At 38.3% G+C, this 23,274-nt stretch overlaps 1 protein-coding gene across 1 annotated transcript in view; it reads left to right on the top strand.

The window, feature by feature from the left end:
• The window catches only part of CTXN3 (cortexin 3), a 32,984-nt gene extending 10,431 nt beyond the window's left edge, over window positions 1–22,553 (top strand). Inside the window, 2 exon segments of the mRNA XM_040541239.1 lie at window positions 21,575–21,837; window positions 21,839–22,553. Coding sequence (XP_040397173.1) covers window positions 21,622–21,837; window positions 21,839–21,916 — 294 coding nt within the window. The 5' untranslated portion in view covers window positions 21,575–21,621 and the 3' untranslated portion in view covers window positions 21,917–22,553.
• Window positions 22,554–23,274: the final 721 nt, after the last annotated feature.

Here is a 23,274-nt window from a genome sequence, read left to right as displayed (position 1 = left end):
TTAGCATGTTCGTGTTCCAGAATTTTTGATCTGTCATTCACTGACTGCAATAATGAATGTAAAATTAGAATGCACTAATCTGCATCTCATCTTCAACTTTATGTTAGCTTATTTTTAACATTTAAACTACTACAATCTGAATTTCAACTGATTTGAATAGTTTATTATTAAGCAGAGGCAGCTTGGATGTGGTAACTAGAGAGGCTGGCTTTCAGAAAATGTTTGTAATAGACTTAGGGTTAGTTTTAGATAGATACTGCTGTACTTTTAATGAATAAGGTGAATCAGTGCAGGAAATGGACAAAGACAAATGTAGATTGATCTACTTGTGAAAAATCTCAGCTTTTTGGCATCTACATTATTTCAGTATTCAAATTTTGCATTTTGAAAAAAAAAAAAGTATAGCACATGAAAGTTGTGAAGCCAAGATATATCATATTTACATTATATATGTATATATGCATATATATTCATATTTATTTATATTGTAAGTTTCTGCTTCAATGACAGAGGAAGAGAATAATCTCAAGGGATCACATGTAACGTTTGTGGAATTCAATAATTCACATGGGTTACATCAAATACTATTCTCAAAGAAAGCATCTATCAATCCATTACCACTGTCCCCTAATGCTAATGTTCTTCTCACCTATCTATAATAAATAAAAACCATGTTTTCCTCCAGTCATCTTGTGCTTTTCCATAGCTACATGGACTTTCTGAAGAAGTAGCAAATAATGAAAAATTGGTGTGGCAACTGACTGACTAGACTTACTGCACAGCTTTTTCTGATTCATTGTTTAACTTCTTTTCCCCACAGATGTCAGTAAGGTTAGTTTTATTACTCAAATAAGCAGCTGAACTGTCTTTTGATGCTAGGCTCACCCATAAGCAACAAGAGCTCATGGGAATAAGGACCTCATCTGTGGTCTATATAGATGGATAGCATAAAAAAGGGACACCAAGAACCTAATTTAAGTGTTATATGTCTTAACTGGAGAAGAATCTGCATTAAATATACATGGTAAAAGTACTGTATTCAAGCACTGTAGTTAACTGTTAAAATAAAATATTATAAATACTCCAGAATATTGTAGATTAATTTTTATTGGAAACCTATGTCACAGCTTCACAATTTTTATTGTAAACACTAGGATCCTAAATATACCAGAGTCAGAATAACATTTTTCTCAGTTGCAGCACATGCTTGCACTCATCTTGTGATCAGGTGTATACACCCATGTCTTTCTTTTCCCCTGTTAGTGAATTCTCAGCTTCAAACAGAAGTTTATTCATCCCCATGTGCATTATAGAGGTCTGTTACTTGTAAAATTTAATCCTGTTTCAGTTACTTACATCCTCATATTTTCTTTCTAATTATTTTAGAAATTATATTAGAGATCTTTTCTCTTCACAAGCATCTTTGTGCTCTGTCTCTCCTTTATTTGTATGTTATACTTCAGATTTTTTTTGTTCTTCCTATCTCCAATATACAGACTGAAGAAGAAATGCTACTAATACTAGGATGCTCAGTTACCCTAGGGCTTATGCCCAGTTTCATTCTTCACCAAACATTATGCCAGTGAAAGTCCATTGCCATTCTATTTCAGTAAGGGTATTTGCTGATGGCGTGTGCACTAAGATGAAAAAACGAGTTAACTTTAGATTGTTTCTTAGCTGTTCTTCTAGATGTATCGGTATGAGTTTAAGGGACTTAGGTACAGTCCATTTGTTGAGAAGATAAAGCTTATCACCGTCTATAACCATCTTTCAAGAAACCAAGTGTAGAACAACCAGTTGACCTAGGTCTCAGTTTTGTTGTTGTTGTTGTTGTTGTTGTTGTTGTTTTTTCCTCCAAGGAGTGTTTGATTTCTCTGGAAGATAACCTGAATCTTCTCTCCTTTCCCCATCTTTGTCAACACAGTTACTATTGACACCTCCTTCTTTATTAGCAGGATTTTAACAATATCATTTTTCAGAAGACCATTTTGTGTTTCAGTCTCTCTTGAGACTTTGCCTGCCCAGTTCTTCTTTTCTTGAGCACCAGCCTCTGCTTTACCAGGGTTTGCTTCCTTTCCTATCTTCCTTGCTACATAGATTTCTGTAACTGCTCCTTTCTCAGCAGAGCAGCAAACTTCTTTTCTTGCTTTGCTTGGTCTTTTATTTTTCTTTGACTCTGTGATCAGTTTTCTCTCTCCAGCCCTTTTCTCTGTTTACTACCATGTATGGAAAGCCCTCTGGTTCAGCAGCTGTCTGCATATGAGATGATGCCCATGTAGTTAAGTTCCATAATCTTCATCACATTTTCAAGACCATGTCTATTTTATTTTACTGTTGTCTCCCAATGCACTTATGAGCACAGATGAATCTCTTGGTTTTATATTTAGTAGTTTTGTTTGTTTGTTTGTTTGTTTTTTTCCCTGCCCCTAGCTCACAGGAAACTATGATATGTTCCTTAAAGATAGGCTCCACTTTTCTTGCTTTGGCAGGTAGATTTCTAGGAAAAAGTGCTACAACAATACAACACTTGAGAAAATCTCAACCTTTCCTTTCTGAAACATGAAGTATCTGAATGTGGAACACATAGTTACTAGCAAAAGTAGATTTGAATGAAAACTCTGACACGTTCTCTTCATTTTTTCTCATTTGTGGCCATTTCCTTTCTTATTTTATTTCTTTCTTCTTCCAAGGAATCCTCACATCTCTTTGTTTTATTTTTTATTTCCATATCACTTTCCATCTGCATCTACTTTCCTTCAACCTTTCAGGTCCATGAACATGCATTATGTTTTCCTTGTATTTATTTATTCCACTCTTACCCTTGAATTAACCTTTTGTAGTCCTGTTTTGAATTATTTACTCCTCCAGAAGTACATTTTCAAAATTGCATCGGACAAGCCAAAAAGTTATTTTATTTTACCTTATTACTTTTGGACATGAGGACTCTAGCAAAACAGACAACCTATCCCCAGGTATCCAGTGGATATCTTAGCAGAAAAATATGATGCTATTCACGAAAACATTGCAACTGCACCTTAAACTAAGCCTGTCACAGATTCAATGATTAATAGTAAGAAGTGCACAGATTTTCCTTATAAAAATGTGTGGAGCTAGCATGTGTCACTATGAAGGACATCTAGGAGCTCAGAACACTTCCAAACAAACTTATATCTGAAGAAGCATTGTAACACAGTTTCACAATATGGGGTCTGTGCTTCTTGGTGGGTAAAGACAGTAATGACAGTGATTTATGATACTGCTCTTCAGAAAACCAGTTGAGCCCCAGGACTGCCAAATTAGATTAAGGTGCAAAGAGAAGTTCTCAAAATATGGTCATGTGGTTTTTGTCTGTGTGAGTCAGAACATCACTTGAGAGGTTTCAGCTACACAAAAAGTTGCCTGCTTTTCTTTCCCAGCAAGCTAAGACAATGCTGCCAACTCCTGCAATTTAATTTTGGCTATTTGATGTTTTAATTAAAGCCCAATTCCTACTGGCATGTGACCATGTGAGAATTTCAGCTTCCACTTAAGGAATAATGAAGATTCTAGCCATCAAAATGCAGAAATAAGCACTCAGTAGGGATCCAGATGCACACTAGTGGCCCACAAAATGAAGGAGGAGGAGGAGAAGAAGCATTCTTTGTTAAATATTAGACAAACATCTGCCAGAATAATTTTGGTGCAGTTGGGCTTGCCTTAGGAAAATCTCATGTTGGTTTCAAATAATGGGACTGAAAAGACCACAATTTCAAGTTTTGTTTGTAATTCTGGGAATAGGCTATGAATTGGACAATGAGATTTTCATCTCTATTTTTATATTTTAAAGAATAATTAGTTTTGGTATTTTTAATGCAAAAATATTAAAGCACTTTTTTGTTGTTTTTGAGAATTTTCAAAGAAATGTATTTCACTGGGAAATGCAGTATCTGCAGAATCAACATAATTTTCAGGAAATCAAATTCTCACAAAGTAAAATTAAATTCAATCTATGATATGAAGACACTTGATACATATATTACAAAACATTAGAGTTTTTCATTATATCATCAGATCTTTATAAATTATCTGTCAGAATAGAGTCTCCTTCCTTTCTCACAGAAAAAGCCTTCTCTTTGTGACATATTGCTCAGATTATGTGCAGAAAAAAATGAAGTTGAAGTCTACCAAGAAACTTGTAGGCTTTCTGAACCAGAACTGAAAAACAGTCAATGAGAATGTCTTTATATGCCCTTTCAATAGTAATAAAGGATTGGGTGAAACTTAGAGACATTAAATTTAAAGCTAAGAGAAAAAATATAGGTCAATAGTTAGCTCACTGTAGAACTCACTGAAATGAAAGACACATAGGTAAGAAGCAAAGCAGAACAAGCCAGAGAAATAGATGATTTTGCAGCTGTTTCTAATATGAACAGTGTTTGCAGCCACAGCAAAACAAGGCTGTATTTTTTTGTGTACGGGCATTGCCTTAATAAGAAGCAGGGAGTATGGGTTCAGGTGAAGTACAACCAGTGCAGCTGTACTCTCAGCTTACTCTGAGAAAGCTCAAGTACCCAAGGTGAACTGCAGTGTCAGTGCTATGAAGGCACCCTCATTGCCTCTCAAATGTGAATGCAGAGGATCAGCTGTTTCACAGAGTGGCTACTCTCAATCTGGTTAGGGTGACTTGAAAAAAATTACTTGAGTGCAGCGGTTTTGCACTGGTCCTCTGCTAGAGGCATAAACTAAGTGGATGTTGCCTTTGTGTACCAGAAGTAGATGTGACTGCAAGGCAGTAAAATCCTGCAGAGGACAGCAGCTTCATTAACGCCTTCTGACGAGACCTGTGTCAAGCAGCACTCCTTAGGTGGTAGGGGAGATAAAATAGCAGGGTGAGACACGGAGGTCTATGCATACAGATTTTCACAATGACTGCGCGTAAGTAGAAAATGGGAAGCAAGATTAATAGGTCTGTTGTTTTGAATGAGTAATTGCAAAGCCCTCAGAGGGGTGATCTTAGTGCATGTAGGCTGCTCAGAGATGGGAAGAATCTTTATTCTTGATGTGCTTTGAGTAAGGGAGAAGAGGTTACTAAATGTGACCTGGCACAGCTAAACTGTAATTTGTTCTTCCTCATTCCTTCAAAGGAAATATTTCAAGTAATTTCTGTTGGCACAAAAAAGACTAAATTTATCAAATAAACTAGCTGACTGGCATTAATAGCAATATTGGCTTCTGAGAGATTCATGCTATCGGTTATGCTGTGTGCAGTCTAATGAATATTCTATTTTGAATAAAAAAACAGAGTTATCTATTTGAAGTCATGTAAGGATTTGGTGAATATCTCATTTTTCTTGCTGTTTGTTGGCAATAAAAGACTGAGTTAGAGGTTAAGGAGTTAATAAATCAATATTAACTGTTTTTATCCCCATCAGATTTACCGCCAAGCTAGAGGAAAGATACGTGGATAGACAGGATGAGAGAGATACTGTTGTACTGTTGGAAATTATGAGAGATAAAAACTTTCAGTCTCCAGTTCTGTTGTCAGTTTCTTTAATAAGCTTCACAATTGTTTCAATACTATTTAATATCTGAACTTTAAACCAAATTAATTTTAAATGTAGTTTTATCATCAGGAAAGCCTTAAGGGCCACATAGTTCTAATGTCATCAGAAAGCTTTATTGGTAAATATATGTGCTGATGAAAGCCGTGTGACAGAAAGCAAAGAAATGCTCTTTTGGTAGCATTTTCAGTGTTCATGGCTGTCAGCCACAGCTGGGAACTGCCCCAGTACCTTATCTGAGCCTGCCTTTCACTAGACTGCAGTCTGCCTGTTACAATGCTGAAGGTCAAGACGCTGGAAGCTGACTTTCAAAACACTGTATCATCCAGTGGCTGGGACTAATCAGAACTATTTAAGTGAATTGAAATATATTTTTTAAAGTATTGTGGACATCTTTTTCAGCTTTATGATACAAAAAAAGATCTCCCAGAACAAGGCTTGTTGTCCCTTTCTTTTTTGCTTTGTTTTTAATCTTTGACTTGTCAGATGTATCAAATAGATTTTTTTCTTTTCACTAAAACAATTTGCGAAGGGTAGAAAACACAAGGAGAGCCTTCAGATATTCCTTTTATTTTTCTTTAAGTGGAGAAAGTAATCTTATAGGGCTTTAATTTTTAGTATACCATACTAAATTTAAAAACACGAGAAAGCTATTTTTCACGATAGAGAAGCCATCTCCCAAATGGAGTTTTCCCCTCAGTTTCGTATGTGTGGCCTTATCATGACAACCTAAGAAAAACGGGGCCTCAAGGAAAAAGTGAGCTTCCATCTTCTTATTCTCTTGAGTGATAGCAGATGTACAGACAGCTCCCACAGGACCAGGGCACCTCATGGCCGGCAGTGTTACTGCTGGTGCCGGCACGGGGTGTACAGATAGTGTAGAGCAGTGGGAGTATGGATGGCTGGGAGTCTTGTCGTGTACCATAATAAACCTGTTGCTGTACCAGAAATGTCTTCAGTTTGCAGCATGATTACAACCTTAGTATCATACTGCATATTATTTGTGTTTGCATCTATAGAAACAGCGCATTAACTGCTATTTTCCTGTGACTTCTTCCCAAGCATTCTAATACGCAGAAGACTCCTATTCCTTCCTCTTAGACTTCTTCTTAGACTCCCCTCTTGCTCTCAGGCACACTTAACTGAAACTGTGGTTTTGCAATTAACTCCTTCAAGTACTCCCATTTAACTCCTTCAAATGCTCTCCTTCTTCAGCCTTCTTCCCTACAGCCTCTCCTCCCTATCTCTTCCTACAGCTCCTCACTGCATGCATGCAGATCCTCTGCAAACCAGCTGAAATCACCCCAGACCATCTGCAACTCCCTTCCTTTCCAACCTGGGTCTGCTACAGTCCTACTGCATATCTCTACTAGAGGTAGCCACAGCTGCGGCACACCCGTGGACCCTCCCATCTGTTTGAATCTCCTTCTTTGTCTGTTTCTAAGGAGAGGTCACTGAGGAGTCATTATCATTCCCAGCTTTGCAGGAAGGCTTAGGATGCAGTTTCAAGTTCTAGCTAAACCAATCTAATAATGAGCTGCTGCTGAAAGAGACAGTCCTGCCCCTCTGTTCCTCCCTCTGCGCCCATCTCTTGAGATGCTAAATGATCTGATGAGATTATTTTTTTTTTTTGCTTTGTTTCATTTTTTTTTTTCCAGTTGAATTTTCCATACCTGATTTATGATGTAGTTGCACAATATCTGTGTCTGATGCAAAGTGTGTGGTGGGAACCTTCAGAGTTGGAAGGTGTTGGGGGAGCGAGTTTGCCCCTTTTTGTCAATAGCTTGCACACTGACTATGCTGCAGTGTGAAATGGCTGTCTTGAAGCAAGAATTAGGGAGATACAAGGCTGGCTACAAAGGTCATCAATTCCTCTTGTCTAGTGGCTACAAGGGAGTAAAGTACCAAGGGATGTGGGCAACCTTGATGAAATTGTAAGAGGGAGTGGAAAGGGGGAGGTGTAACTTCTTTTATGCTGCCCAGCAAAACCTGTCTAAAATAACTTTAATTCTGTTTGTGATTTTGGTAATTTTTGTTTCAAAGCAAAGGAAGAAGGCTGAAAATTTTGTGTCATTTGAGATCATTGCAGGTTATTGAAATACCAACCTAAACAAAGTGAAGGATGTACAATCAACTGCATTTCAAAATAGGAATGTATATGGATTTTGTTGATATGTTAGCAGTTATAATATAGTTTAAGTTGAAGGTTATACATTTTCAGGTGTATTTCTACACCTTCTATTTGTAGATGGCAAATTTATTGATACGTAAAAATGCAGTAATGCAAAAGGAAGCTTTATTGCTTTAGAAATACATTTTGCAATGTACGTTTAAGGACCTGGCATACTCTTCCTTTGTTTGTCACAGTTCAAGAGCATACTACCTTTTGTAGAGAGTTTTTTAGATTAATTGTGATTAATGTATGAAAGAACCTTTCAAAGGAAAATGATTACATTTGCTACCAACTCTTAAAATAGAACTAAAACAATTGCCCCAGTCATGAAAAACGTGAACTTATCTCAATTGTAAATTAACTGCAGTGTTAAATAACTCTATTGTCTGTCTGTGTGTGCGTCTCTGTGAGTGCTCACATGCTTTGAGTTCTAATTAAAGAGACTAATTTTAGTTTCAGAGAATTATAAATTCCATGAGACAGGACAGTGAGAGGTAGAATTACAATATGCTAGTTATTATGCTATTTGGAAAAGAGAATTGCACAACTAATCTTTTGTCACGTGAAATTCATTTTGCTTACATTTGAAACGTATTGTTTGTAGCCTTTGTGTATATAGTATTCCCTTACGTTGGATAAGTGTTTTTAGAACATTTACATAAATTACTTAATATTATATTGTGTTATTTTCTGATATAAATGTGTATCACTTATGTATCATATTATATCAATTGCAGTATTATACCTTTAGCTGTGGGGAAAAAAAGATCCATCTCATCTGTGTCCGTTTGACCTGTTGTTCTGCTGGAAGTGTGAAGCATTCATTATGGAAGTTCTGTGGTTTTTACTGAAAAAGCACTGTCACCTTTGGCATTTCTGGGTTAGCCAGCAGGATGACTTTCATTCCTTTAAGGCCCTAACTTAACTAAATCAGTGGATAAGAATCACTTGGGCGTTACCAGCTTCCTCAGCTGGAATTCTGTAGCACATTGTACAGAAATTTATCTGTAAGGATTTGTTTAAGGGATCTACCTTTTCCTTTCATGACACACTTTCAAAGGATGACATTGGTGTGAAAAGGGGCAGGTTTTGTAATGGAAGCAGGATTCTTGAATGGTGTTGTGGTTTAGCCCGGCTGGCAGCCAAACACCACACAGCCGTTCGCTCACCCTCCCCCCTCCCTCTCCGGGATGGGGGAGAGAAACGGGAAAGTGAAGCCTGTGAGTTGAGATAAAGACAGTTTATTAAGACAGGGAAAAGAATAACAACAATAATAGTAATAATAATAGTATTAATAGTAATAATGTGTACGAAATAAGTGATGCACAATGCAATTGCTCACCACCCGTTGACCGATGCCCAGCCTATCCCCGAGCAGCCAGCCCCCCCCTCCACCCCGGCTAGCCACCCCTATATATTGTTCAGCATGACGTCAGATGGTATGGAATACCCCTTTGGCCAGTTTGGGTCAGCTGTCCTGGGTCTGTCCCCTCCCAGCTCCTGCTGCATCCCTAGCCAGCTCGCTAGCAGGACAGAGCGAGAAGCCGAAAAGTCCTTGGCTTGGTGTAAGCACTGCTCTACAACAATTAAAACATCAGCATGTTATCAGCGCTCTTCTCATTCTAATCCAAAACATAGCACCCTGCCAGCTACTAGGAGGAAAATTAACTCTGTCCTACCTGAAACCAGGACAAATGGGAAAAAGATACTCATCATTCCAAATATCTCTAAAGGTCAGCAGTCATATCACTGTTACACTCAGCCTCTGCTGAGACAATACTCTCTTGCTTCTCATCAGTAGCTCCCAGTTCTGCAAAGTTATTGAAAATAAGGACAAAATCAAATAGCAAAAAAGTCAGTGTTATGCTCATTAAAGTCTCACACGTATTTTCAAACTTGTTATACCAAAATCTCTCTGTTATTCTGAGATGACTTTTAAGGCAAGCTAGTTAATATGGGGATGGGAATATAAGGTAGGGTTTATAATTTCTTAAGCAATAAAATCTGTTCAGTGATGTTATTCTGGGTTTATTTTAATGTGTATCAGCTAAGAAAAATATTCCTTTACTGACATTACTGAGCTGCATTATACCAAATTGTAATTGCAGTATTCCAGTGATGTTTTTGGAAATCCTCACTCAGTCTCTTAGTTTTCAGCATCAGAGTAGTAAAATTGCACATCGCATGTTTAATGGCTAACAAACTTATGGAGTAAAGTTAGAACTAATTGTACACTTCTATTTTGCTGTGTCTGTGCAAGGTGGAAGTTTAAATCATTGCTTTTCTAAAGCTGCCATTCTTAAGTACTCTCTTACATGCAGACCCAATCAGAATTTTACATGGCTCCCTATGTAAATCAAATATAGAAGAGAAGTTTTTATAAAACTTTGGTTTTTAGCAGCAGAAATGCTGTCATGTTGTGTCAGGTGTCACATCTAGGCTGCATTATGACAAAATGGGGAAATAGAGAAAAATGCAAAGAAAGTCAATTCCCTTTGAAATCTTGTTTTTATGATGAATTATGTAAATGATGTTGGGGATTGTTATTTAATTATTTTTTATCCCTACACGGCAAACTAAAGAATACAAATGAAGGAAATATAAATCAATACTAGTGAAATATCATTTGCAAACATGGACTGTGAGGTACTAGGGTGTTAGTGTATTGAATGCCACCTCCTTAAGATGATGGCTTATGGCTCTTCATAGGTATTACACTGAAATCCATGGTGGCCGACCCCTGTTCCTGCCAGCCTCTGATGTCAATCAGAGGTGAGCGACCCAATTGCACTTCAGAGCTTTTTGAAGCAGGACAGGTTTTGTCAGCTTTTGTGGCAAAACCGTAATGGAGATGCTAAGCAGGATCCTGAAAGGGGACCCATGGGGCACAGTCATGTAAAACTAAAACACACAAACAGGAATGTGAGAGCTTGATTTTCCACTGCATATATCATGCTGATGCTTTAGGCATCTCCTGACAACTACAACCCTACAACCTATCTTTGTTCCTTTTTCCCCCTTAATTCTCCAGGTGCAACAGCCTCTCCCTGCACAAAGGAGTACTGTTTTCACCTTGTCCTTAAAAAAATTTCAGAAGTCATTGCAGATTAGGATCATATAAACAGCTGTCGACATTGGTGGTCAGAATAAGAATGATGTTTACACTGAATGCAAAACAAAATTTCTCCTTGCTTTCTCTGGCCAAGCTGAGACTCCCGGCTCACGTATTTATTTGATCTTTGTGCACTGGTTGGTATTAAAGATTACAGAAGTAGATACAAACATAAGATAACCACTTTTACAGTGGGACAGGTGAGCAGAGAGGCTACATAGTCTCCAGAGTAAATCTCAGTTGTAATATGACTTTTCCTTCAGATATCTGAGTGCTTTACCCTTCCCACTTTGCCTTGGCAGCAGTAAATATCGCTTTCCAGACTGAGGCACCCTTTACAAATTTTCCACTAAAAAAAAATATATTTTAATTTCACTGGGTCCTGCAACAATAGCTTTAACGTGCCAGACCAAACACGTATGGGAGGGCTGAAGCAACCACCACAGAAAACGCCACCGACAGAGGTGGGAGTGGGCAGAACGGGCAGGCCGAGGAGGCAGGCTGGCTGGGCTTGGCCTAGCCCCAGGAGTCGTGCTGCTCACCTACTGCATCTATTCAGAAAATATCTGAACTACCCTGTTATTTGGCATTACCTATGCAAAGCACGTTTGCACGCCCTCTGAAAAACACTTCTCCCTGCAAAGACAAAACAAGGAACTGCATTGATAAGACAGTGCAACGAACCCAGAGCGGACTTATGGATGTAGTGGGCAGATTTATTTTTCAAAACGTTCTTTGCAGTGGATGTAGGGGAGCCCCAGCTGCAGCGCTGCAGGGCATGGGAGGAGAAGCAGGGCTGGGCATCTCGGTGTCCTGCCAGGGACCACTGGTCAGATGCTGTGCCTGCTCTCGGGATGTTTACAGCCCCTGACAGCCCCTGCTTGCTCATCCAGCCAAACACGTGTCATGGGGAGGGATGCCTCCAGATGTCAGCAGCAATTAAAGCCAGCTGCAGGAAGAAGGGAGATTCAGTGAGGTCAGCAACTTAACACATGACCCATGGACTGAACCCACCAGGCATACTCCCCATTCTTGGGGAGAAGAGGCCAAAGGGGCTGATGATTTTCTACTCTGCTTGACCTCTCCCAGCCTGGTGCAGGAAGCCCCATGGTGGCATTGGCCAGAAGGGCCACAGGTGGCTCAGCAAAATCACCTGGGACTGCATATCCTGCAGGAAAAAGCAGGCTGCACCTTCCCAACCCGATGGTAAAGGGCCTGCAAGGGGGACATCTCCCTCTGCACCCATAGCATGCCTCTGCTAACACAGGACGGTGCAGGCTGCACTCAGCAGTACCCAACCCAGAGAGCCATCAACAGGTCTGTGGGTGGATGGAAACAGAGGCACATTAAAAAGCCTGCTGGAGTGTCTCCCAGAGAGTTGCGATGAATGCCTCATGATTGCATTTATGACTTAATCAAAATCCATTTGTTTCCTGAAAGCTTGCCTTTGTTTACACCTTTTGGGATCAATACGGACTTTGGAACTGAAGCCCATGTGAATACCAAATATAATTATTTTCAAGTCTCTCCTATTTCAAGAAGTTATCAAGGGTGAAGCACAGCTTTATAGCAAAGCAAGTCAGGGCTATGGAAAATATTTTAATGGTACTGGCTGAGAAAAACTTTCTTTGAAGAGCAGGAAAGGAACCTTCCTCTTAAATAACTGGAGATGCGAATTCATCTTGTTACCAGTGCAGTAGGAAATTACCTGAAATACCAATGTTTCTGATATTTATTTCAGAAGTCAAAGCTATTTCCTTTCAAAGGCATATGCTCATCATTCTATTTTCAAATGAAATAAGGATGTAGGAACTTGTAGTCCCTGGGGTTGCATATTATACACTCATTGCAGCCCCTGGAAGACTGACTTACGGTGTCTGATAAAAGCAAAAGTCTCACTCAAAACCTTTAGCAGCCTAAAGCAGCATCGAGTGGACTATAGGAAACTGACTAATATCTGCTTGAACTCTGTATGCTGTCCTCTTGTCTTCCCTCCCTGACCAAGCAGTGGGCCTGTGTGACACACCCCAGGACTTTTGCACTCAATTCCTGGCTCCTGTGTGTACCTTTTGGGGAGCAGACCCTAGCAAGAGCACTGCAGAAACTTCCTCAGTGGTCCAGCTTACACTATGTGGCAGCAGCACCCAACTTTTATATGTTAACCACCTGGATCCCACAATTACTTCTGTTCTTTTTTTTTTTTTTTTTTTTTCCTTCTATCCAATAAAATGCATACAGAACAATAGGAGAAAACCTCCTCTTCTATGGGAGTTCCCTTGTTGCTGGATAACGTATCTGTGTTCTTATAATCTGTCTTCCTGTAAGAAATGAATCATTCCTTATTTTCTTACAAAATTGCTAAGCTTCTTGAAGCTGAGTGGACGAAAACATGCATCATGGTGAGGACAGTTTAAAAGGATGCAGGTGATTAGGAGTTTCTCTGCAACAAAAAGGTGTACCCTTTAATGTCCACCAGCTTGCCTGGATCATAGAGCAGTGGTGCTACACTAGTGTGCTGTTGAGACTGTGAGACTTTTTATGATGTGAATGAAGTTAAATGCAAAATACAAAACTTCTGCCTAATGTTATGAAATCACTGTCATGAAATTTTCTGGGAATGTAATCCAGCCTCTTTTATCAAGTCTTGTCATGAACCTTTCAGACCATGAGGGAGGAGGGGCTACTAAACCTTGGCAAATACCCTTCTAGCAGTTGCTTGCTATAGCAATGGGGTGGATAAAATATAGACTATCTACTGGATTTTAGGTTGAGAGAGTGGAAAATCCCCAAAGGAAAAAAAGAGAAAATAAAGTTTGACTCTTTAAAGTCACAAAATGAGAAGTTCTGGTGGGACTAAAGGAAGTGTAGAAGAGGGCTTAAGATACCCTTTTGGAATCCAGTTTAGAGGCACAAGATCCTGAGGGACTCAGAGGATGCAGAACACAGCATCAAAGCTGACGTGCATGTGTGCAAGGAAGAACAAGGAACTGGAAAGTCCTCTCTAGACAGCAAGAGGAGGTGCTTTCCTCTTTGTTTATTGCTTGCAAAGCATGAGAAGCCATGCTGTGAATGGGCTTAAGACAGACCCCCTCATGAGTGTGTAGGGGTCTCTGATTGTCCATGTGGCTGTCCATAAAATGTCCGTCTCTGTTTTGTGTTAATCTGGGTGGCAGCTTTACATCCTTTCTGAAACTATATTTTGCCCCATTACATGCACAAAACCATGGTCCCACACTACAGACCATTAAGCCTGCCACCGACAATGCAGCTGGAAAGGTTAATGATCTAAAATAAAGGATGCTTCAACAGGAAAAAACTGCAAGGGACAGAGAAAGGGAGATAGATGGGATTTGAGTTTCAAATCTATTTTCCACATTAGAAGCCTCATGGAAAAATAAGAAGAGGATAATATACCATACTCTTTTCTTGCTCTGTGACAGTATGGAATATATAAAAACTTAAATTCCCAGTAAAAGATCAAAACAAATGGCATTCTGTCACCCTAAAATGGTTCAGGCTTCTGTGTGCATGTGTGTTTGCTTGCTTTTAAGTAGAAACTTGGGGGAAACAAACAAACAAACAAACAAAAACTTACATGTTTTAATCTATTTGACAGACGTTCTAAAGCTGACTTTATTTTTTCCCATGGGAAAGGAAAACAGGAACCTTCTTATTTTAGTTATTTTCCTTCAAAATAAAACACAGCTATATCAAGGACAGTAGGGTGGAAACATGAACAACTCTCAGGGCCAAAATGTCAAGATAAAAGTTGAGCGGTAAATGCTAGGGAGTGTATCCTCTCCCATTGCAAGGTCAGTTTATTTTCTAAAGAAATATGCCATAGGAATACATATGACATGATTACATTTTAATAAGTGTTAATTCATGTATGTATAGTCTTATTTTCAAATTGCAATTTATAATCATTATGTAAAGGTTAATGCATTTGGAGATCACAAATTGTAATAAATATTCAGATTGTCTGATAAATGCAGAGTTTACTGCCATTAAAAAGAAAGATTGCTGACAACAATCAGTGTAGAAGAAGAGAGAAATGCTAGCAGATTATAGCTCTGATTTTGCAAAGGTATGGGAATACCCTGTGATTTTTTATTTATTTATTTATTTATGGTACGCCTTTTGAATGTTAATGTTCTGCTGAAGATGGTTTCAGACAGCCTGTGAGGCTACTGCTGTACTTGGTGAAGCAGAATCCACTGAAGAGTTGCTGAACGAGAACTGAAATTATAGCCTCACTTTCAAGAACAACAGTATTGTCAACTAATTACTTGTAACACACAAGTAGGATTCTCATTCCATTTTCTGGGGAGATGTTTCATTGATTTTTTGTTTGTTTGTTTGTTTTGTTTTTGTGATAAACTATAAACCTTTAAAAGGCAGCTTTTCATCTTGGGTTTTCACTGGTTCCTTGGCAGTCCTGATTATTTATGCTTAGAAATACAAGAAATGTACAGAAGAATGGAAACTAAAGATACAACTTATAACTACCTGTAATTGCTGCAGTGGGAAATGAGTCAAGTTCTCTCTCGACTAGATGAAGGTATTTGTTTCACAGAAATTGCTTTCCTAAATTTCCTTATTTATTTTAAAAAGTTATAACCTTTATATTGCATATGCATGGTTAACACTGTCTATATATAACATATCCTACATAGCAGGTTGGGAATACTGACAGCAGATTAAAAATTACAATAATTAAATGAATGTGTACACCAATTATGTTGTTGCATATTCCTTGTTTTCTTTCTAGAAAGTATATTACAGCATATCATTTACAGATGTTACAGATGTAAGAAAGGGTAATATAAAATCCATTTCATGTCCTTTTGAGCTACAAATGGCTTAATTTTATTTTATTTATTTATTTAGATAAGGATTTATGACTGTTAAGACTATAAAAATTTTCTACCTGCTGATTCACATAGGAACCAGACTACAAGGATTTTAACCATGTTACTCGTTTTTAAGTCTTTAGCATTTTTTGGTTATTTTATTATTACCATACATGTAAATATTCATTGTGGAGAAGACTTGCAATACTGATGCCTTTGTATCTGTATATCTTCTTTTAAAAAGAAGAGGGCATGGAGAGGAAGGAAAACAGTCTGTTGGGTGCATATTTCAAACCACTGCACAGGTGCCTGGATGGTATAAATGCATTGGTGTTTCACAGATTCATGCCTTCAGATCTTCACAGGTAGTATCTCATAAAGCTAGCAATTACTTTAGCAAATGCAGTGAGTAATTCAAGCTTTTAGGGTAACTTTGACTTTTTCATGTATAAATCATCCTCACATCTTATGCTATGTGTGTGCATTAATATTTTAAAGGTGAGGATTCATTTTAAGCATTCCATGGTGCATTAAATAAAAGTGAGGTGCATGGTATTGGATAGAATCTACAGAAAAAAAGAACCGATCAATTTCTGTCTTTGTTTTATTGCTAAAGTTAACCCCACCAAGTTGCTTTAATAATGCCAATAGCTGACAGGCACACCAAGAATGTCTTCTCCCACACAAAGTCTTTAAAAGCTCTTGAAAGGACAATGAAGATATGTGTCTGCAGGGAAGAGCAATGTCAGTTTGATAACAAATTTGTAAAAAAGAGGATGAAGTATAGCCAAAAAAGGGTATTGTTAATACATCCTCGTAAAGTGTGCAGTTGCTGTTGCAAATTACCATACAGGATGAAGTACAAGTGCATACAAGGCACATTTGAATACAAGAGTAGGGCATACGTCATTTAATTTTTTAGCTTTGTTCTTTTCTGTTATCAAGTTCAGTTTATTTACAACAGGTTCAAAATGCCAGGCACAGCAACTGAGCTGTGGGCACATGGAAATATCTTCACTCAAATAGTTTGTGTACAGATGTTTGAGCCTGAAGAAACTTGCCATGTGTTTTTGTAGCTAAGGAAGTGAGTAATCAGTGAAACTAGTATGGGTGGTATAGGAAAATCATGCACACAGGCTTGGCACAGTTGTGTGCTTGCTACATTCCATGGGATATTTCATAATGGAAACCCAATTGCTCCACTAACATAGGATACCTACATATCAGGCATACATTGTAAAGCACCCAGTGCAGTCACAGGACCACATTTTGCCCTTACACGTTAATCCAGTAAATCTCGAGTGAACAAGAAAAGGACAAAGGGAATACTCCAGGTGCTTAAAGCGAAGAATATTCTGTTTCATCTTAGTCTTGATGTGTTCATTGCTTAATTGTCATTTTTATCACTTAAATTTTACTGGGCCAAACGTGTAACTAGACAAGATGGTAATTAAGTCAGCAGAACTCTAGCAGTATACTTGGCCTTGGGTCTAGTTAACAGGTCAAACATATTAAACCATATATCCCCATGAGTTGTTTTTGATGGTCAGATTCTTCCTTTCAATTTGCTTGTTTCAAAGGTCTCTCTGTTTGTTTTATGTGATATAGACAGAACAGTGCAATGAAGGATCTGCCAAGAAATAGAAATAAACAGATGCCACCACTAAATGATGTTTCATTCTTAATGTTTGTTGTTGTTCTAAAAATTGAAATATCCACTTTAAATCCATGTACACATAGATTGTGTATGTCACGTTTTAGTCTGGATGTCTTCAATAGATTTTTGAGTTACCATTTCTGCATCTCTTTTGAAAGATGAAGGGCCAGTAATGCTAATCCGAGTGTACCTCAGGCTACGCTGGGACAACTTCTGGCAACTGAAGGTCACTTCCAGAGCCTCTCTTGTGTCTCAGAGTGTTTGTGCCATACTCCAGCCACACAAACAGGATCACTGGAGAGTTTATGAACAGGTAGGATATAGAAATTGTGAAAAGGGTTGAAGTGAGATTCTACTCAGCAAAATGAGAATGTGATTACCTTCTCTTTGGTTGTGACTTTTCACAAACATAAAAGGCTTTCATGAGAAGAATGTACATATATGAGTGTTGACACAAAACGTCATTTATGTTGTATATGGTAGTAAAGAAAGGGCACTTTAAACAACAGAACAACACCAAATTTAATTGTAAGTTTCTAGAGCTGCAGATCTTGTAGCCTATCTTTCCATTAGTCCTACTGTTTTCAAAGTAAGAAGCTTTCAAATATGAGCCCTGAGGAAATCCTTTAACTATAGAGCAATTTTCAACTAAAGTCAACTTTGAAACAAGTGAAATGCAGAAAGCCCTGAAAGACCAGTCAAAGGTACTGTGAACAAGTTTTAACTCTCGAGAGTCCTGTGAATTTGTGTCTTTCATACCAATGTGTAGATAGCTCTATTAACTAATTCAATGTCATTTTAATTTCAAAAATCTTAGTGGCTTGACAATAAAAGCTGTCTTTTGGTGACATTTGACCAGATCTTTTGCTAATAGGTCAGCTTCTGGGTTGAAACTATATAAAAGATATTAAGTCTTGGGATGTGCCAAGGACTAACATGTCGATTCAATGCTGCTAATAACATGCAACTTCAGTTCTGTTTCTTTATTACTTTATAAATTTAGTACCTTCGAATGTAAGCACCACCTCAGGGAGATCTATAATTGAAGTACCTAATGGATGTGTGCACACTGGCAAGGAGAAATTATAATAACAACCTGATGTGGATAGAGCGATGTGCAATTGTGTACTTATTAAACAAAGGATTAGTCACATCTGCAAGGAACCCATTATAGAAAGTAATTGAATAGGGCATCCCTGCATTAAAACAAAACCGTAAAAGCAGGGCTATTTTTTTCTTAAGTGAAGGATAATTTGTTCGTTCTATCAATTTTATCTGAGATGTAAAAAAAGAAAAAGTGGGTCTGCACCTAGTGGAATCTTGGTTACATCAACTACTTTTAAACAACCTTGAGGATTTTCCACACATACCATAACCTGGATCATTTCTGAGTGACTGGAACAAGCTGAAAAGAAATCTCCTGTCTCCCCTGTCAGCCTTCAATCTGTACCACAGAGGTGTGATGGAGTTCAGGCCAGCTGGAGGAATTCTTACAAGGACTGCAGAGATCCTTATACAAGAAAATACACTTTAAAGTTATGTTACCATTTCTGTGTGGTCTCCTACATAGGTAACATTTTCTATTGGAAGAAGTTTCTGGTGCCCAGCTCCAGTGGAGCTCTCCTGACACAACCGAAAATGACTGGCAGGGAAGAAGATGGAGGGCTCAGGGTCTCCCTTGCACCATCCACCAGCTGCTGCCTGTTCCAAGTCTAACTAATTACTTGTGCCTAGAAATAACACCCAACTAATGTCATTAGCTGGTTAACTTCTGCTTTCAAGTACCTATGTACTTGTATCTGTAGAGACAGTTAAACATCATTTTGATGCATAGGAAACAGTCGATGATATCACTAAAGTTCTGGCTTGCAGAATAGGGCAAAGGTTGTGATGATGCTGAGTATTGTGCCTTTCTATGGAGACAGACTGCCTGTCCCCAAAACCTTATAATTGTATGCAGTGATGAGCACACTCAGAAGGGTGTCTGGAGACCAAAGCCTGGGAAATACATTCTTTTCAGCTTTGCAATGTAGTCTTGTTATTTTCCCACATATAATCTATAGCATAAAGATTAGCATTTGGAGTGTGAAAAGCTGCTAAGCGTAAAACTATCAGACATCCTCCCATTCCTAAAATAAATGAGTAGCACTTAATGGTATGAAAATGAAAATGAGCATGAAATGAGTATGAAAATGAGCATCTATATTATCCAGAATAGGTGCCCATACAGAGCCTAAAGGAAAATAATTAACTGTATTTGATTATCACTGAGTCGCTAATTGCACATATCTCTCTGAAGTCAAGTTTCTCCAAAAACTGAAAAGATACTGTGTGCTGAGTCTATGTGTATTCCAAGTTTGACATTTAAAAGCAGCATGTCAAAAGCTGATCTTTCCTGACAGTTGTTTTCTCCCACAGTCACCCGCAGCATTGACACAATGCCTAGAAAAATGTCAGGAAAGCATTTCCTAAAACACTCAGATCTGTGAGAGTAAGTATGGAATACTACATCTTGTGATTGCAGGTTTAGGGAAGAGTGTTAAGTGTGTATAATATGCATATAGCTGACAGTGTGTGCTTAAATGACATGGAAATCCATGACATAATGTGTGAGTGTTACAGTTTTCTGTAGTCAAACTACCAGAGGTCTTTAAGAAGGGGGCACCACTGCTTTTGACCTTCACTGTAGTATCTCTGCCACCATGTTACATGCCTGTCTCAATTTATATATTTCTTCTTCTTTTATAACAAGATTTTTTTATCACCAGAATTATTTCCTCCACAAGGTATCATAAAAAAAAAAAAAAAAATCAGTCAGTTTTATTAAACTGGGTGTTCCTTAAGTTTTAGCTCACTGTTAGACAGTCCTCTGCATTTTTTATCAGTTGGTAGATGAAACATGCTTTCAAAAGATGAGAAGTTAAAATTTCAAATTTGCTACCCTTTCATTTATAAATTGAATCAGGCAATAACAGTTGTGCAATTCCCATATTTTTGTTGCTTTAATACTTTGTCTATTTTGTTTGAGGTATGTTTTTTAGAATAATACCATCAAAATGATAGTGTGACTATGCTTTCTGAATCCACTTATACCTGTTAACTGCTTTTGCTGAGGCATGCTTGTCACTAATTACTGACCCGAGTCCAGTGACAGAATAGCCACAATCACTTGCAAGTTCCACTTGTGCATACTGTGCACTGCGTTGTGTTCTTTTCCTATTTCTTCTGAACATGTCAACTGAGAGAGTGCTGTCCTTCGACCTTCAACACTTCTGTTCCCGAGGTCATTTCTCAGGTAGTGTCGATGACCAGGCCTAAGCTGTGGCATCCAGCTGTGCTTCCTTCCTACTGGAAGGAAAACCCAGTGTGTGAGGGAGGAGGAGGCAGCAGCTGGCAGACACCCAGACAGACAGACACAGCAGCAGAAGTGCCAGGCCAGCGGTAGCACAGCATGTGCTCTTCTGTCCAGGAACAGCCAAGCTCAGTCACAAATCTTGGTGATTTTCTTGATGCCATGGAGCAGGTGATATAAAAGACATTTTCTTGATAACTATATTTGTAAACCTCATCGTGATTTTAAGAAGAGGAAACATTTGCCCTTGAGCTGCATTAGTATTTGACTTGTTTTAGACTGCCTTCCTAAATGTTTTCCTCTCATTTCAAACACTATTTATGCCCTTTCCTTATAAATGCTGCAGTGTTACAAACACTGGGTTGTTGCCTTCCACCTTGGAGACACATGCATTTTACTGTCCTGCATCAGATCCTGGTCCATCCCACCTCAGAACATTTCTGGTCACTGTGTATAAAGCCATAAATACACTTGTCTTTCAAGTCCCCCACGTAGAGTAGTATCAATTGCAGTTCGTCCATCCTGCAGCAAGGAATGCAATTTGTTTCCCAATTGCCGTTTCTGTAGGTTACCCACTGGAACACTGTGATTAAAACCCTCATTTACCCTTCAAGAAAAGAAATGTTCTACCCAAGTCCAAATGATATGGTAGAAGGGAGAGGTTCCTGCCAGCTCAGGGTCTAGTGACATGTAATATCAGTGACTGAATTCTGCAATGCCAACAGAGCAGTACGGGATTTCTAACATGTCTCTCATATGTGACACAGAGGCAGGCAGAACTGCTGTCAAGTCCTTTTCCATCTCATTTTTCTCCACTAGGAGAAAGTTGCATTGAACTAAATAAAAGGGCTATTCACAATTAACATTGCTTCCCCCTTGCTCTACAGATAACAAAGTGCATCTAAATGGCTTCTACTCTGACCTCAGCAAACTAATGATGAAAAGAAGGAGACTGTGGGATTATTCGTTTCAGCTTCCCTGGATGATGGATGGAGAGACATTCAGTGCCACTTTGGTGCCATCTGGGAACATGACACCAGATTCTAGCATGATCCTGGAACAGAAAACAACCTTTGCCTTTGTGATTTTATTATTTATTTTCTTGGGAATCCTCGTTGTTTGCTGCTTCCAAATTCTCCTTGACCCCTACCTCATGTATGCCAACCTCAACCTGGGCTGATGGACTTGGTGGAATGGAGAAAGGCCAGTTTGATTATGCTCTTGCTTAGAGACTGAGAATTGTTAAGGCTTATTTAGCACACTGATAAAGAAAGAAAATTTCAGGAATGTATCTTATTTTGGTTTTGCTTTATATTTTATCAAATATTGTAGGAGTTACAATATACACATATGGACCCAATTTTAAAAAAATTAAATATAAAAACAAGTAAAATTTTTGACAGTAGTTGAGTGAATCTTCCCATAGGAAAAAGAGACAAGTTGCATTAGCAGAATGGTGCTTCAAAATGCATTGGAACAATACATAGTACATTTGATCTCTTATAACTGGATAAGAATCACTAGAGCAAATGTTTTGTTTTGTTTGTTTGTTTGTTTCTGGGATATTCTTTTTATCATTAACCAGACTCTGTGGAGGAAAGCATCTTATAAATGTGGTAAGAATGTCTTTTTATGATCTGTACATAGCAAATAAATTTCTCAAGCCCCACAAGTCTCATTTTTTAATCCCATGCTCTGAAGACAAGTGAGGAAGTTTCTTGTTCTGTAAGATAAGTATGAAAGCTCTAGAAAATTTCAGGAGAAAAAATGCCTCAATTTTTTTCCAAGGTTTAATGCTCTTTCTTAGCATTAAACAGTGATTAAGCTACCTAATACTAACAAATCACTGACTGTAATCTTTGATGTGAATAAGATGTGTAATGACTTTGGCCTATCTTTGTCTTTTTTGACAAAACTGATTTCTACTAAGATAAGTTTTTACATTGTTCTTACAACAGCTTATGCAAACAAATTTCAGTCTTGCGTGAATTTCAGACTGTGTATTTCAAGCATTCAGTCAGTCTGTATATTTAGTGTGCAGGTCACATTGCATTGTTCCTGTTTCCTAATTGGATGACTGAAATATCAGCAGTGAGAATCAATGAAAAACCACCACCCCCTTCATAGAGAAGTATCTCTGAAAGTGCTTGTACAATGAAAAAATATTCCTAGAAGTTAATGTAAATAAAAACGTATCTGCATGATCGATTGAGGGAAAGAAACATTTAAAAGATGGCATAAAATTCAGTAGAATGACTTACAGTCTAAGTGGATGTTTGCAAGCATGGTTTAGCAGTACTGAAATACCACAGTGGAAATAACATCTGATGTACTGCCAGGAAGTAAAGGCCACACTCCTGAACACACAAGAATCGTGAAAACAGTCCTGGTACTTCCTGGCTTGTGAAACATTTCATGGAGTGGGGAAGGGAAGCAGCATGCTGCCTGTTTTAAGAAAAAGCCTTAGATATAGCTATTTTGCACTCAGTATAACAATGACAGGCCATTGGGAAGTATTCCCTTTGTGCTTTGGCTTGCAGCCTGTAAATGGAGGAGCAAAGCCAGCGCCATAGCTGGTACAGCTGGG

The sequence above is a fragment of the Cygnus olor genome, chromosome Z (genome assembly GCF_009769625.2).
Source record: "Cygnus olor isolate bCygOlo1 chromosome Z, bCygOlo1.pri.v2, whole genome shotgun sequence".
NCBI classification, from domain to species: domain Eukaryota; kingdom Metazoa; phylum Chordata; class Aves; order Anseriformes; family Anatidae; genus Cygnus; species Cygnus olor.
This window is presented reverse-complemented; position numbering and strand designations above follow the sequence as displayed.